This window comes from Lissotriton vulgaris, chromosome 7, assembly GCF_964263255.1.
Source record: "Lissotriton vulgaris chromosome 7, aLisVul1.2, whole genome shotgun sequence".
NCBI classification, from domain to species: Eukaryota; Metazoa; Chordata; class Amphibia; order Caudata; family Salamandridae; genus Lissotriton; species Lissotriton vulgaris.
This window is the reverse complement of record NC_141695.1, coordinates 1,314,900,600-1,314,918,841: the sequence shown is the minus strand read 5'-3', so window position 1 is coordinate 1,314,918,841 and position 18,242 is coordinate 1,314,900,600. Positions and strand designations below refer to the sequence as shown.

The window sequence follows — 18,242 nt, the reverse complement described above, 5'->3', positions numbered from 1 at the left end:
GGTCTGTCGGGATGGGTGCTTTTCCAAGGGCTTCCGGCCACCAGGAGTCGTCCCATGCAGAGGGGGATGTCCCTAAGATGAGGACTTCTGTTTTGTCTGAGTTCAGTTTCAGACGGCTTTGTTTCATCCATTCGGCAACTTCTTTCATTCCTTCGTGTAGGTTAGTTTTGGCGGTGCTGGGGTCATTGGTGAGAGAAAGGATTAGTTGAGTGTCATCGGCGTAGGAGATGATGTTGAGGTTGTGTTGGCGGGCGATGGCCGCGAGGGGACTCATGTATACGTTGAAGAGGGTGGGGCTGAGTGAGGATCCTTGTGGTACTCCACAGATGACTTCAGTGGCCTCGGACTTGAATGGTGGGAGGCGGACTCTCTGGGTTCTTCCTGAGAGGAACGAGGTGATCCATTCAAGTGCTTTTCCTTGGATTCCGATGTTATTGAGGCATTGTAAAAGGGTGCTGTAGCAGACTGTGTCGAATGCTGCAGAGAGGTCGAGGAGGATGAGGGCGACTGTGTCTCCATTGTCTAGTAGAGTTCGAATGTCGTCTGTTGCTGCGATGAGGGCGGTCTCAGTGCTGTGTTTTGCTCGGAAGCCAGATTGTGAGGAGTCTAGGGATTCGGGGGTCAGATCTTCAGTTTGACTCAGAGGGTAATCCGGCTGCAACGGAATACCCTCTCAACAAAATTCTAAATCAGCCCCTTCCAGTTTTTCTTCCCCGCTATGGCCTCATAACACCTGCTGTTACACTTAAATTCTATTGACTCTCATTTCCTCTGTATCTAATCAAGTTTTTGCTTCTTTCTTATTTGTGCTTGTGTCTGTATTCTTTTTTGTCAAACACTTTCTTTCTACCATTATATACTTATGTGATCAACTGAAACCTACACATTGTCTTAGCAACCTTCAATCACTCTAGGCATCTCTCTTTACTCTCATCCCTTTTTACCTACATTGCAATTGCTATTGTATGTGTTTTTGTTGTTTTACATTGTTTGTAGATGTTTGCTAAAAGAAGCACTTTAAAAAGTCCTAATAGTAAATGTCATTCTGTGCTTGGCACAGGTACAGTAGTGGAAGAGCATGTCCTTCTTACATCTGACTTCTTGAATCCACCTTACCTCCTTCTCCAGTATCCCCCCAACCAGTCACCACGCAGCTCATTCCCACTGGCAGCTGAATGGATGCTGAGGGTAGGCAGATAGGCTGGATGTAATCTGTGAAGGTAACTGGACTTTCCAACTCCAAGAGGGCGATGTCTCCTAGGGAACCAGTGGAGGTGTAGTTCCAGTTAACCCATATATGTATCACATTAGATCGGACCTCATTGTAACTGTTGCTGGACAGCTGGTACGCTCCCATGCGCACTACATAAGATGAGGTGTAAATAGGCCTGGGAAAGAAGAGAAACAAGTCACGTAGGTTTTGTTACTTGGCACCCAAAGAGTGGAACACAATCCCACACATATTCATGGAAGAGCAAGTATAGATTTAGATTGCCAGTTGTAAAAAGTAAATCTTAATCAATGAAAGGGGGTAGGAATGAATCTACTAAATAAAGATCAGACCCAGGTGTTACTTAGGTTCAACACTGTGTATGTAAACTTGTGACGAGGCATCCACAATCTGATGAAACTATCAGTTCCTCAAGTGCTGTTGCCAAGGTTACTTACACCGTATTGACCATGTTACTTTACTTTAATGACTCCTTCTAGAGTTTTTTTTATACCAACCTTGTGTGTGATACCTTAACAATCAGACGCTATTTTGTTTATTTGCCTATGTTTCAATAAGATAGCAAACAGTTACATTTTTACTTTTAACTGAAGTTGCTTTCCCTTTGCAAGGGTATACTAGATAGGATATAAAAATTGGGCAATAACTGACCCCAACTATTTTGTATCATTCAATCTTTTCGATGTTTAGCTGACGCTTGTCTGGTAAAGCTTTTGTTGAACCATCAAAAGCCTGTCCTTACCCCATTTGCTGCTTCGAACGTTCCGCACCAGTGCGGAACGCTCTATTAAGCGGGTGAGGCCGCGTCGGCCAACGGTCATGCGCAGCACTATCGAGTTAGTGCTTGCTACGGCCGGAGCAAACGGGTTAAAGCACCGACATGGCCTACCGATTATCCATTTTAGCAAATGTTACAGGAAAAACAAAAGAATTGTACAATCTTTCATTTAATTTCAACAACTGTATTACGATCACACAGATCCTAAAAAGTGTACAGCCCAATTTTTAAAAAAAATATACACCAAAATGTAAGGATAAAAGAATATAGAATAAAATGCATAAAAACATTAGTACAAATTCAAATTGACAAGGCCTCCAGGACAATTTTAAAGTGCATATGTGCAAAATAGCAAATTTTATGGCACAAATTGAGATGCTTAGAGTTCCTACAACTGCAAGTTAAAACAAATGTTTTAAAAAGTTAGATAACATTCTGGTCTGACAAGGCTTTCCAAAATGCAGTGTCTCAGCTACATAATTTTCTAGGCCTAATCCAAAGGGCATGCCAGAATCTAGCAAGGCCAAATACAATAGGCTTTCTAGTATCAGTGCACAAAAGACTTAATACCTCTAGGTAATGACCCAGCCCACTAAGGAGCATAACGGAAAAATCAGTTTCTTGCTAGTCTGATTCCTTACCTCGAAAAGGCATGTGATTTTTCAATATGTCTTACCCAATCAATGTTTAAAAAATCTAACATACACTATCAAACTAGGCGATACATTGTCTCTACACTCATTTTTGTTATCACTGTTTAGGTCTCTGTCATTGACTTTAGTGGCGTAACAAAGCATGAGGGGGTCCCCCTGCACGATACCCTGAAGGGGCCCCTCATACTCATATCAGTATGGGCTCAGGGGGTCACCCTCCAGTATGGGTAAGCCTGGGGGCCCCAACACTGCAGAGCAGCAGGGTCCTTTGTTACGCCCCTGATTGACTTGCCCATTGCTAGGTCTATAGTGCCCTATATCTCTCTTTCTCTCGATCACTTTGACTGTATAAATACATATTATATATGAATATATATATTTATACATATATATATATACATATATATATATATACACTTGAATGTTGTATACCTTGCACATCATTTACAATGTATATGATCAGTCCTTTCAAGTGTGTAATTACGCTGCAACATTGTATTGTGTAAAGGGAATTCAGACAGTCTGTCTTCCATATCGATTATATGCACTTAGCACTTCAAATCTGGGGCGGAAATGGTAGCATGACAAGTGATCGAGGCCATTAGAGGCCGATAAGTGTCATGGCGGCACAGTGCACAAATTGAAAAATAAATATTACTGGCACTAAGAAAGATGAGTTTGTTCCGTTTCTGATTCTATGCTGTAAGGAATCGGTGACAAAAAGGATTGTGGTGATCTATCTATCTATCTATCTATCTATCTATCTATCTATCTATCTATCTATCTATCTATCTATCTCTCTCTCTCTCTCTCTCTCTCTCTCTCTCTCTCTCTCTCTCTCTCTCTCTCTATATATATATATATATATATATATATTACCTACACGCGGTCGCCAATAGGTAGTTATAGTTAAGACCTAGTTACCATAGGAAAATGGCAACATTATTTTCCCAATAACTTTGGCGCCTATAGACGAATCTACAGGTTGAACGGGTAAACAGAATTACCCCACATTTGGCAGGGAGAAGGGTCTTGGTCTAGAAAGCACGCTTTTGTTTATTTGGTGTAAATTTGTTTAGTAGTTTTGGCGAAATATCGAAATTTGCAGATATCGATATTTGGGAATTCTGCATCTGATTGGCTGAGGCGTTACGAGCACGAGCTTTCTGCTGATTGGCTGCGAGCAGTTGCAACTAGGAAGTGTTGGCTGCCATTTTGTGATTCCGTTGAAGCCAGTAAGGGGAAAAAAGAGCAAAAAAAGTGGGAAAGAGAAGGGTAGGAGCACTGTAACCTCTGTGGGGTGTTTAGGGTGAGCTATAGAGGGGGTGCGAAGTAAAGTATTCACCCCTACTGGAGTGAAAGTGGTGGGCTATGGAAATTAAGTGAGGTATTGCGCAGAGTCTGATGCTGTTAAGGTGAGCTGGTGCGGGACTCAGGGATTAAAGAGTGAGCCCAAATTGTGTGTCTTATGCTGCGAAGTCATGTGCCGTGGCCGCTGCACTACACTTGTAGAAGTAGTGTCAGCATGTGTTTATAACTACTAGGATGAACTACTGACCCATACTGGTCTGAAAGTCCTGGGGTACGGAAAATATGTGAGGTACTGTTTAAAGTCTCATGCTGCTAAGCTGAGCTGCTGCCCGACTTGGGGATGAAAGCATGAATCCAAACTGTGTGTCATATGCTGTGAAGTCATGTGCTCTGGCCGCTGTGCCACATCTGTCCAAGTAGTGTCAGCATGTAGTTAAATCTACTCGGAGGAACTTTTGTTTCGAACATTGTAACTTGTGTATGGTGCTTAGGGGGTGTTGTACAGGGAGTGCAAAGGTACATTTGCGCATATCAAATGAATTTGGTATTTGTGAAGTATAAACTACTCACTCCTACTGGTGTGATGGCGCTGGGTGCATAGACTGAGCTGCTAAAGGAGTTGGGGTAAAGTCGCTGAACTACTGACCCATACCGGTCTGAAAATGCTGGGTACGGAAATTAAGTGACGTATTGCCTAGAGTGTCATGCTGGTAAATGTAACTGCTGCTGCACTCGGGAATGAAACCGTGAGCCCAAACTTTGTGTCCTATGCTGTGAAGTCATGTGCTCTGGGCGCTGTGCCACACCTGTCCAACTTGTATATGGTGCTTAGGTGGTGTTGTATAGGGAGTGCGAAGGTAAATCAATACAGTATTTTGTAAATCCCAAACTACTGACCCCTATGGGTGAGTGGAGCCAGTGATCAAAGCGAGAGTTCTGTGCTGCAAAGTGAGATGATGTGGCCACTGTGCCACAGCTGTGTGGAGAATACATTTTAGCGAGGGTCCGGGAGTTGCCGTTACCTGGCCCTAAAATAGCGGGGCTGAGTTGTAAGTTATAGGGTGGCTCTAAAAAGAGCCCTTGTGTTCATTAGTTGCAGCTACATATAAGTGCGGATGCACAGCTTCAAGATATTCAGGAAAACTCGATTTACCAGATCTGTGAAGTGTACTCCATCACCTCTGTAGATATCAGCCATATCAAAACGTATGTTGTTGTTGTAGATGGACCCCATTTTGTGGTCTCTGAGGTATGCAGACCCAGCTTTGTTGACTTTCTTCCTAGATTTTTCAATATGAGGACAAAATAGTTTTGACCATTTCCACTTCTGTCTATGGCATATATTGGAATATACAAAGACAGTTTGAGGCAAAAGTAACATCAATTGTCCAAAGGTGCCCTTTATAAGCATTTCCAAACCCACCCCAGTCAATGTGCCTAGGTCGCTTCCACCACAGTGCACAACCATGAGGTCATGATGTTGGAGATGCAAACAGGTTTTTACCAAAGGGAACAATTGGTGCCACTTCAATCCTCCCTGTAGAAACCATTTAATGTCCACATTTTGTAAGCCTAGGTCTAAGTCAATACGTCTCTGTTCTGCATACCTCTTGCACCAGAAAACATAGATATGTCCAACGATACACACTAGCATTTTGAAGGTATGGCTGAAAGGTATGACAAGATGTCTGTAGCTCATGCAGTTCCTTCGTAGAATAAGAGATATGTTTAAAGATGGGAACTAGTTTTTTTTTCACATACAAAACAATACCTGATTGGGAGATGAAAAGCATTGTTTTTTAAAAGTAGGGTGCACATTCGTTATGTGGAAAAGCATGTTTGTGATTGGTTAATAAAAAGCAGTCTGAATGTGAGTACATATTATAGGATAAAATTTCCTCAACACAACTACACCTGCTACTTGCATTTGGAAGGCTCTGTTCGAACTTAAAACAATTGTGAACTTTTAACCTGCACGTGCCGTTAAATGTTCGAGAAAATGTTGGAAAAATATATCGTTAGGTTTAAAAAAATGGATGAACCTTTAACCTGCACATGTTGTAGAATGTTTTAGAAAGTGTGTTGATAGAATACGTTGCATTGCTGATTTCAATGTGTCGTTGAATATAGAAAAAACTGTTTATGTGGAAAATTAAAAAGAAATTTATAGAGAGAAGTTTTGAAACGTAAAAGTATCAAGCGGTACCATGTTGTACAGGGAGTGCAAAGGTACATTTGCGCATATCAAATGAATTTGGTATTTGTGAAGTATAAACTACTCACTCCTACTGGTGTGATGGCGCTGGGTGCATAGACTGAGCTGCTAAAGGAGTTGGGGTAAAGTCGCTGAACTACTGACCCATACCGGTCTGAAAATGCTGGGTACGGAAATTAAGTGACGTATTGCCTAGAGTGTCATGCTGGTAAATGTAACTGCTGCTGTACTCGGGAATGAAACCGTGAGCCCAAACTTTGTGTCCTATGCTGTGAAGTCATGTGCTCTGGGCGCTGTGCCACACCTGTCCAACTTGTATATGGTGCTTAGGTGGTGTTGTATAGGGAGTGCGAAGGTAAATCAATACAGTATTTTGTAAATCCCAAACTACTGACCCCTATGGGTGAGTGGAGCCAGTGATCAAAGCGAGAGTTCTGTGCTGCAAAGTGAGATGATGTGGCCACTGTGCCACAGCTGTGTGGAGAATACATTTTAGCGAGGGTCCGGGAGTTGCCGTTACCTGGCCCTAAAATAGCGGGGCTGAGTTGTAAGTTATAGGGTGGCTCTAAAAAGAGCCCTTGTGTTCATTAGTTGCAGCTACATATAAGTGCGGATGCACAGCTTCAAGATATTCAGGAAAACTCGATTTACCAGATCTGTGAAGTGTACTCCATCACCTCTGTAGATATCAGCCATATCAAAACGTATGTTGTTGTTGTAGATGGACCCCATTTTGTGGTCTCTGAGGTATGCAGACCCAGCTTTGTTGACTTTCTTCCTAGATTTTTCAATATGAGGACAAAATAGTTTTGACCATTTCCACTTCTGTCAATGGCATATATTGGAATATACAAAGACAGTTTGAGGCAAAAGTAACATCAATTGTCCAAAGGTGCCCTTTATAAGCATTTCCAAACCCACCCCAGTCAATGTGCCTAGGTCGCTTCCACCACAGTGCACAACCATGAGGTCATGATGTTGGAGATGCAAACAGGTTTTTACCAAAGGGAACAATTGGTGCCACTTCAATCCTCCCTGTAGAAACCATTTAATGTCCACATTTTGTAAGCCTAGGTCTAAGTCAATACGTCTCTGTTCTGCATACCTCTTGCACCAGAAAACATAGATATGTCCAACGATACACACTAGCATTTTGAAGGTATGTCTGAAAGGTATGACAAGATGTCTGTAGCTCATGCAGTTCCTTCGTAGAATAAGAGATATGTTTAAAGATGGGAACTAGTTTTTTTTTCACATACAAAACAATACCTGATTGGGAGATGAAAAGCATTGTTTTTTAAAAGTAGGGTGCACATTCGTTATGTGGAAAAGCATGTTTGTGATTGGTTAATAAAAAGCAGTCTGAATGTGAGTACATATTATAGGATAAAATTTCCTCAACACAACTACACCTGCTACTTGCATTTGGAAGGCTCTGTTCGAACTTAAAACAATTGTGAACTTTTAACCTGCACGTGCCGTTAAATGTTCGAGAAAATGTTGGAAAAATATATCGTTAGGTTTAAAAAAATGGATGAACCTTTAACCTGCACATGTTGTAGAATGTTTTAGAAAGTGTGTTGATAGAATACGTTGCATTGCTGATTTCAATGTGTCGTTGAATATAGAAAAAACTGTTTATGTGGAAAATTAAAAAGAAATTTATAGAGAGAAGTTTTGAAACGTAAAAGTATCAAGCGGTACCATGTGATAGTCACCAGATAATGTCTGCATCAAAATCAACGCTACAGCACAAAAATGTGAAACACGAACGCCCAAAAAGCTGCTAATGGGCCAATCGTGATACAAAAAGTCACGAAAAGCAGGGGCAGGCCTGCAAATTCCACGCGTCTGGTGGGAAAATGCACAAGAAAAGCAACAAAAACAACACACCAGAAGGAATCCAAAGAGCGCAGCAACATGGATGCACCCTGACCTAGGGCAGAGGCCAACACGAACACCACAAGCACCACAGACCACCAGAAAGGAACAACGGGGTCGGGTAAGGCCAAGGAGAAGAGGGAGAAGAAGATGGGGTTCAGTCCGCAGTAAAACAAGAACAGCGTCACGGAGTCGACAGGACAATACCAGCAACTGACCCACAATCAGACTACCTTGAATGCAGCTGGAGTGTCGAGTACACCAATGGAGGAGGACAAGAGGCGCCGGCATGATGTGAAAACCTAAACTAGGCCCAAAGCAGCTCCCAAGAGAAAGGCAGCCGTGGCGACAGGAGGTGGGAGTCCTGCGCCATAGGAGGAGCTGGAGGAAATGGAGTCCAGTCATCAGTGTGGAGACGATGCAAAGAGGTGGGAGTACAGACACAGTTCGAGAGGACCTGGCACAACAACAACAGGGTGAGGAATGAACAGGGACTGGGGGGACGGGGGGAGAAGGGCACAATGGCACACATGCTCAATGACATGTAGCACACTGCACATCCACAATTACCCAAGGTCATGTCCCCCTTCCCCGTGGCACACTGCAGCACACACAGCGCAATCACATCACATCCCATTACAATGTGGCAAAAAGTGCAACCCTGAAGTGACAGAACTGGGGACACAACTGGGTACACCTATGCGCAGAAACAGGCCAATCACATTTGGAAGAGCAGGGAACTGTGAAATGCACATGACGTGCACAACCTCACATAAGTCATGTAGTCCAAATGTCCACTGCCCCCCCTCAAGTTGCCAGCCCCGCCCAAACAGTCACAATGTACATTGCCACACAGTCTGCATGTCTACAAGAACAATACGATGACCACACCCTCGACACCGACGCCCCACAACAGCCCATGGACATCCTACGCAACCCACCAACAGGACCAGGGTAGACAAGCTACTTAGAGGAGAACACAGCCCATGCAACAGACCACACAGCCTGAAGCACACACAAGCACGGTTGGCTCACAACATGTCACTGACCCACACATGGCACCCCAATGCCAGGTGCCAGATTGCCGAAAGGAGGTGGCGGGACAGGTGCAGGTGTGGTCCGAACCCATGGCAGGTGAACCAGATCACAGATGTGGGTGTCTATTACCCTTCAGGGACCACCCCCACCCCACAAAGGAGACCCACACTGCCATAGAGCCACATGAAGATGCACACTCCCAGGACAGAAATGCACCCAGGGCAAATCACATATCAGTCACACACCCAAGTTGGGACTGCGTATGACAGCCTAGTCACTTCCCCTTATGAATTGAGTGGGTGACAAAAAAGCTACAGGCCAACCTCTAACCTGCTGCCTGCGTGGACATGTGTACATCTGCTGTACACAGCACAATGTAATGTTGTAGGCCCCAGGGCCCTCATGCAGACACAAGTCCACAGGGACACACGCAGATATGATATTCAACTGGCTATGGGCACGTGCGCCCGGCCTCTTTATTGGCAGGGCCACATGTACAGTGACGCCTGTCCTGGATGTATGTGGGGTGAGTGCAAGCCAGCTCTCAGGGAAGTGTTGGTGCTGGCAACATATACAACAGTGAACACTATGAATACGGAAACAGACAACACCTGCATTACAGGGACAACTGTGGAGCATCATGGAGGTAGCAGGAGCAAGTCCAGGGGTCACACAATGAGCAAACAGAAGTGTCAGTGAGTTGCAGTGCGCTGAGTTTGGGGCACTAGAGGTGAGCGCGCACATGTGAAGAAAAAGTCTAGGATTGTGTCCCTCCAGGAAATTTCTGAAGCAGCTGCAGGGGGCAGCATCACACCAACATCATCTTCATCAGCTTTGTCCCAGGCCTCCCACACTGCCTGAGGTGACATTGCTGCATGAACTCTCCACAGCACTGGCCGAAAACAGTAATGGACGATAATTCATGGTGCAGTGAGCTAGTGGCACCTGGAGCGCTGATCATGAGAGCAGGCAGAAGATGGCATCCACGACAGGTGTTTGCTACTCCGTCAGTCTGCCAGTACGACCATTTCACCACTGGCAGGTGGCGGTTAAACTTGGTCCTGGTGGTAGTGGTGTGTGCTTCCTGTTGTGATGCGACGTCTGGCATGGTCAGTACTCCATTTGATGTGTGAGCCCTGGTGGGCTGCAGTTGAGGCCGGAGGCAGCGGACAGCGCAGGGCCACTGACACATGGCGTTGATGACCCCAAGACCACCGCCACAGAGGTCATCCAATATCTCAGAAAAGGGTCCCTGACCTGACTAGTACAGAGATAGTGGCCCCAGATGCACAGGGGCTGGCTTAGGCAGCCCACCACGGGACGGTGACTTGAGGTCCACTGAAGTAGGGCCACGCAGACTGAGCGGGTTCTCATCAATGTCAAGGGTGAATGTGGTAGAGGGTTGCGAGGGCAGTGGAAGGTGTCCCCCAGGGCATGATGCAGAGGGCAGAGGAGAGTCCATCATCCACCTGGTAGCACAGGTGGATGATGGAATGTCGGGAGGTGCAGGTACCATGCTAACTACCTGGGTGGTTGGCTGCAGCCTTGGCGGTGATTCCACGGTGGTCCACTGTTGCCTGCACATTGGTGGGATATGTGTGTTTTCTGTTGGGCTTCTTGTGTGCAATGTCACCAAGGGTCACTAGTGGGACATGTGTGCAGTGAATTGCCCCATGACACATGCGAGAAGCCAGCTATGGCGTGCACGCCTTGCTTGGTCTCCGGCTGTTCATGTGCAGTGTGTGTGTGGTGTAGTTAGTGGGGTACCATGCTGATGGTGTCATCCATGTCCATTGTGGGGGACTTGTATTGACCTGACTCAGTGTTGATCCGGGGGGTTGTGTGTGTCCATGGGGTGGGGGTGGTCCATTGGGTTGGCAGTGGTGTTGGGGCCCTCTTGGATATCCGGCCCGCATGTTCAGTGGGTCAATGACATCTATTGTTCTTCAGGTGTGGCTGGGCTCCCTTTGTCGGTGCAGGCTACTGTCCGACTTTGCACCAAGTAAGAGCAGGTGTTAGTTTCCTGCTGCTAACACGCCTTATCGCCTGTTTTGAGTTCTTATCACAGATCTGGCTATTCGTTAAGAATGTTGCAGAGTGATATTTTTGCTAATTGTTGCACAGGAATGCAGCATATCATTAGCGATAGTTGCTGGGGTCATCTGTGGCAATGTTTTTTACGGCTGCTATCGAGGGTAAACTGGTGTTATGGACTGTTTGTGAATGAGGTGATGAGTTTATTTCCACTTTGATGCGATAAAGTGCTGTTAACTTGGCGATGGCTCATTGTGAATATGCCCCTATATTTTTGCAAACGATATTAATGGCTTTTATATATTTATAATCAATATTTCTTACTTTAAAGTTGATATTCTTCACCACAATATTCTTGCTGTTGATATTTCTGTGTCACGCTATTTCAAACTCGATATTAGTGTAAATCAACATTTCCAACTCAATATTTTGACTGAATACCCCATTTGAACATCAACGGACCGAATATGACATGGCCAACATACAAATATTTAGATATTTGCAACTAAGACATACTCTGTAGGTCAGAATCCTTAAGAGATAAGAAACAGAGGAAGACTCTAGGATGGACACATGATCAAAAAAGCTATGTCCTTCATATATATTACATTAATAAGAAATACAAAGGGAGGGCTATTCCAGTTGAGAATGAGATGGCAGGGGGACTTTGGTGAGCTGGAGAATGTGACTGAGAGAAGAACTCCGAATTCCGAGGGAAGTGACAATCAGAGAAAGCTCGGTTTAATACAATTGAAAATTCTACACAGAACGTACTACACCCGCGTACTCCTATATAAGGTAAGTAGAGACCAAGATGATCAATGTCTCTGACAATGTGTACTGCAGGGTTCATTCTTTCACACCTTGTGGGAATGAATGAATGAATGAATGAATGAATGAATGAATGAATGAATGAATGAATGAATGAATGAAATTATTTATTTATTTATCCGAAAATATGACTCTTCTAGAAGGGAGTTAAAAACACTTTAGCAGGAGCCGCTGGACACTACACCTGCACTAATCCATTCACCCAGGCAGTGCATTTGCAGTCATTCAATGATCCAAACAGTGCACTTGCAGTCATCCATTCACCCAGGCACTGCACTTGCACTTTCCATTCATCCAGGCCCTGCACATGCACTCATGCAATCACTCAGACATTATCCATGCAGTTGTGCAATCGCCCCGGCACTGTACTTGTAATGTAATTTGTACTTGTAAAGCGCACTAATACCCCAACTGGGGTGTCCTGGCACTGTAACGCATACCCTGTGGAACACTTCCTGGCTTTTCCCTGTGGAATGTCCACTCCTGGGCACCCCCAAGGTGAAGCCAGGCTTCCCAGCGCTGTTGGGGCCGTTGTGGAGATTAAGCAAGCTATTGCCCAGATTTGCAGAGTGGGACCCATGATTAGAATAGGCACTGAGGCGAGAATTATCAGGTCCGAGGAAATTGAGCCCAAGACCCACCGAGGTGGGAATTGAACCCTGGTCCCGGGCCGGACTCTGCATCAGGGTCTGCCGCTCTAACCATTGAGCCACACTTCTCCACCCATTGACTTGCACTTATCCATTCGCCCAATCACTGCACTTGCACTTCTCAATTCACTCAGAAATTACCCATGCAGTCACACAATCACCCAGGTACTGTACTTGCACTCATCCAACCATGCATATACTACCCATACAATCATGCAATCACCCTGGCACTATACTCATCCATTCCCACAGACACTACACTTGCACGTATTCATTCATCCAGGCATTGCAGTTGCAGTCGTCCAATCACCCAGACACTACACCTGCACTAATCCATTCACCCAGACACTACACTTGCACTTATCCATTCACCCAGGCAGTGCATTTGCAGTCATTCAATGAACCAAACAGTACACTTGCAGTCATCCATTCACCCAGTCACTACACTTGCAGTCATCTATTCACCCAGGCACTGCACTTGCACTTATCCATTCATCCAGGCCCTGGACTTGCACTCATGCAATCACTCAGACATTATCCATGCAGTTGAGCAACCACCCTGGCACTGTACTTGCACTTATCCATTCACCCAGGCACTGCACTTGCACTCATGCAATCATTCAGTCACTGCACTCATCTATTCAATCAGTCACTACCCATGTACTCATCCAATCACCCAGGCACTACCCTTGCATTCACCCATTCACCCAGCTACTATCCATGCACTCATGGAAGGATTTAGGCACTAGGCATGTGCTCATGTGATCAACCAGGCACTACCTATACCCACATCAAATCACCCAGGCACTACCCTTGCACGCATGCATTCACTCAGGCACTACCCATGCACTCATCCAATCACCCAGGCTCTACACAGGCACTCATCCAATCACCCAGGCACTACCCATGCACTCATCCAATCACCCAGGCACTACCCATGAACCCATCCAATCACCCAGGCACTGTCAATGCAGTCATCCATTCACTCAGCCACTATCCATGCACTCATGGAATCACCAAGGCACTACCTATGCACTCATGCAATCAACCATTCACTACCGATACACACATCCAGTCTTCCAGGCCCAACCCTTGCACTCATCCATTCACCCAGGCACAACACATAAAGTAATCGAAAGACCCTGGCACTACCCATACACTCATCCAATTATCCAAGCTCTACCCATGCCCTCATCCAATCACCAAGGCACTACCCATGCACTCATCCAGTCCCCCATCCAATATCCATGCACTCATGGAATCACCCAGGAACTACACATGCTCTTGTCCAATCAACCAGGCACTATCTATATGCACGCCCAATTACCCAGGCACTACCCTTGCACTCATCCATTCACTCAGGCAGTACCTATGCACTAATCCAATCACCCAGGCTCTACCCAGGCACTCATCCAATCACCAGGCACTACCCATGCACTCATCCAATCACCTAGGCACTACCCATGAGCCCATCCAATCACCCAGGCACTACCCATGAGCCCGTCCAATCACCCAGGCACTACCCATGCACTCATTCATTCACCCAGCCACTACCCATACACTCATAGAACCATCCAGGCACTACCCATGTACTCATACAATCACCCAGGCACTACCCATACACACATCCAATCACCCAGGCACTACCCTTGCACTCATCTAATCGAACAGGCACTATCCATGCAGTTATCAAATCACCCTGGCACTAGCCATACACTCATTCAATTATCCAGGCACTACCCATGAACTCATCCAATTACTCAGGCACTACCCCTGCACTCATCCAATCACCATATCATTAATTGGGCACTCATACAACCACCTAGGCACTACTCATACACTCATATAGTCACCCAGGCAGTACCCATGCACTCATACAATCACCTAGGCACTATCCATTCACTCACTCAATTATCCAGACACTATTCATGCACTCATGTAATTACACAGGCAGCTCCTATGCACTCATCCAATCATCCAGGTGCAAACCATGCAATCATACACTTACCCAGGCACTACCTATGCACTCATAGATTCTCTCAGGTACCACTCCTGCACTCATTGTAACATCCATGCACCAGTCATGCACTCATCCAATCATCCATACACCAGTCATATACAAATCCAACATACATACACACTTTTTCTTTTTTAACTGTAAAAGGCGTTTCCGACGGGAACCTTTTTTGGTTTTTCAATTTATTTTTGTAAAGTTTCAAATGTTTTTTTTTATAGTAACAAAAATGGCAACTGGGACAGGAGGAATTAAAAAATGTGCACTGGAAAATGTGCAAAGAATATAAAAGGGGGGAAAATGAGCATGTATGATATTTCTCAGCATTGCGAATAACAGTGAATCACACTGCTCACCAGCACTTTTAACAACACTACAGTCCATGCAGTACGTGGCCATTCTTAAAAACTCTGGAGTCACATCTGTTGTAGTAGTCTGCACCTGTGAATAGACTTTCTGGCTGGGAATTAGTGCTGCTGCACTGATGTAGATGATCCTCCAGCATCCCTCTGCTTGATCGCCATTTGGAGAGGTTTTCTATGACAGGTTTTAAGATGATATAACATGGATGTTGTCCCTCATGAATATTATTTTTTTCATCCCTCTAGAGAGGGTCTTGTTGCAGATTGTGCATTGCACTAATTTTGCATCAGTTTTCTATTCCCCAAATTGGGTTTAAAAAAAAAAACATGCCATAATGGCTCTCTTTTGTGGCAGCCCCTCTTCTACCAAATCTTCAGTCTCCACCTCCTCCACATCCTGGTCCTGCTGTTGTTCCTGCTGACCCCCATCTCCTTCCTGTGTTGCCATTTCTGGAAGCAAAAAAGTCAAAAACTCCGCACAGCAAGATAGATCAACCTGCTCAGAATAAAGTTCTATGAAGGAAGATTCAAGAAGGAAGAGTAGGTGTGTACTTCCTATTCATTTTGCTGAGAAGTATATTATCCAATGATATTCCTTGCTTTGCCAGTCATATGATTTTTGCGGTGACCGACATATTGGCGGTTCCCGCGTGGAAGCGGAAATTCAAAATACAAGTTTAAAGTAGTTTTCTTTAAAAATGGAAAGAAAAGTATAACTTCAATTCAATGATAGTGAACAGCTATACTGAAACTTGTTCACAATATCTCTATATATATGTTTCAGAGTTGTTGAAAAACATTCGGTATCCACATTCACCGACGTCATCACAACTTCCGCTGTCACCACGAACATGGGAAATGCTAAGTAAAACTGATTTTGTAAAAAAAATATTATAGACAGACAAGTTTAAACAGGAGATCAGTAAACAATTAGTGTCAAACATTTATTAAAATAACTGTATATATGTGTTTTAGAGTTTCTGAAAAACAGACAATTTCCGCAGGGCCCAGCGTCACTGCGAAAGAGGAAAATATTCTTTGAAGAAGATTTTTCTGGAAACGCACTGCAAAAACATGAGTTTGAAAAGTACACTAATAAAGCTCTACTCCTAAATATACCCTAGAATGTATCTATATATATGTTTTACACTTTGTACAAACCACCCGCTCTTCGCGACTACTGTGTTCACCGCAACGACAAACAAAAAAGGTTTCTGTTTCCAGATACCCAAGAGCCTAGCTCAAAGAAGTAGTACAGTCAGCACACACTGGGGTTGACCGTGCGATATATGTTAATGTGTGTAAAAAGGGAGAATTGCTCCTTTTTTAGGTGTCCCCTCACTCACCGGGGTTGCCCCACGGTGACATGCTTCATCATTGGGGCCATCCCAGTCCTCTACGGGCTGGGGCGTGCTACGACTTGCGGAGTTACGTAGGAGCACTTTTAAGGACTATGTGTGGTGCATGTGTTATTGTGGGGAGTGGACTATGTGTTGTAAGTTAAAAATACCTGCCCAGTAGGTTTTCAATAAACTTTATTCTGGGCTCTAGGTGGTAATATTAAAAACGGGGTGGGGAGATAGGCTATCCTAAACTCAATGTGTTCAGATGTTCCTATCAACTCCTATAGTCGACATGTTTCGTGCATACCCCAAGCACTTCTTCAGGACTACACAGGGACCAGCCCTGTGTTCGCCACTCCTTAACTTTCCAATTAGAATTTATCAGAATTACTTTTTAAATGCAGCAAACTATATTAAGTTCATGCAGACAATACCTACGTATTTTGTTTCCAGAAAACACGTGGTTCCTGTAAGATAAAAAACATCTTAAAAAATCAAGGGGTGAATACCCCCAAAAACTCATCACACATAGTTGGCAGGCAGAAAATATGGTGATTTTCTGTGATCTAGAAAACGGACATAATGACCGTGGTTGTATTCATGCACAAAACGTGACTTATTTCGTGCATAATAACGTGAGTCCCATGGAGTCGGAGGGGTATCGATATCCTAGCAACTCTGATGGAAGAAGAAAACGAGGTTTTGTAAATAACCACAGGTCCGCTCCGGATGGCGATAATAGCCACATCCTTTCTTGGGCCCCAAACGCCCTGTTCAAACTTACTTGTGCACCGGATACCGCCCGCATTCAGGCACCTACTTGTGTCCATCCGGTCCGGATGTTATCGGACTGGGGGATGCGGTGTTCTATATGAAGGAGTGCCGTTTCGCTGTTCACGCTCCACGTGTGGCCACCCTAACGTGAACTAGAGCGTAACGCGCCTACCGCCTCTAGACTTTGCGGCGGCCATCAGAGTTGCTAGGATATCGATACCCCTCCGACTCCATGGGGCCCAGTTAGGTCTCTTGAAAAGTATGTATGAGTGAGTGTGACTGATGAATGCTTGGGTGTGTCACTGAGAGTGGTGTGGTTTTTAGAATCACGTTATTATGCACGAAATAAGTCACGTTTTGTGCATGAATACAACCACGGTCATTATGTCCGTTTTCTAGATCACAGAAAATCACCATATTTTCTGCCTGCCAACTATGTGTGATGAGTTTTTGGGGGTATTCACCCCTTGATTTTTTAAGATGTTTTTTATCTTACAGGAACCACGTGTTTTCTGGAAACAAAATACGTAGGTATTGTCTGCATGAACTTAATATAGTTTGCTGCATTTAAAAAGTAATTCTGATAAATTCTAATTGGAAAGTTAAGGAGTGGCGAACACAGGGCTGGTCCCTGTGTAGTCCTGAAGAAGTGCTTGGGGTATGCACGAAACATGTCGACTATAGGAGTTGATAGGAACATCTGAACACATTGAGTTTAGGATAGCCTATCTCCCCACCCCGTTTTTAATATTACCACCTAGAGGCCAGAATAAAGTTTATTGAAAACCTACTGGGCAGGTATTTTTAACTTACAACACATAGTCCACTCCCCACAATAACACATGCACCACACATAGTCCTTAAAAGTGCTCCTACGTAACTCCGCAAGTCGTAGCACGCCCCAGCCCGTAGAGGACTGGGATGGCCCCAATGATGAAGCATGTCACCGTGGGGCAACCCCGGTGAGTGAGGGGACACCTAAAAAAGGAGCAATTCTCCCTTTTTACACACATTAACATTTATCGCATGGTCAACCCCAGTGTGTGCTGACTGTACTACTTCTTTGAGCTAGGCTCTTGGGTATCTGGAAACAGAAACCTTTTTTGTTTGACTTACTGTTTGGAGGA

At 44.6% G+C, this 18,242-nt stretch overlaps 1 protein-coding gene across 2 annotated transcripts in view; it reads right to left on the bottom strand.

Moving 5' to 3' along the window:
* Positions 1-18,242, bottom strand: part of LOC147703580 (transmembrane protease serine 9-like) — a 1,394,371-nt gene that overhangs the window by 403,777 nt on the left and 972,352 nt on the right. For both annotated transcript variants that reach the window (XM_086931925.1, XM_086931926.1), the window contains exon 17: positions 1,117-1,388. In XM_086931925.1, coding sequence (XP_086788051.1) covers positions 1,117-1,388 — 272 coding nt within the window. The remainder of the gene's footprint in view (positions 1-1,116; positions 1,389-18,242) is intronic.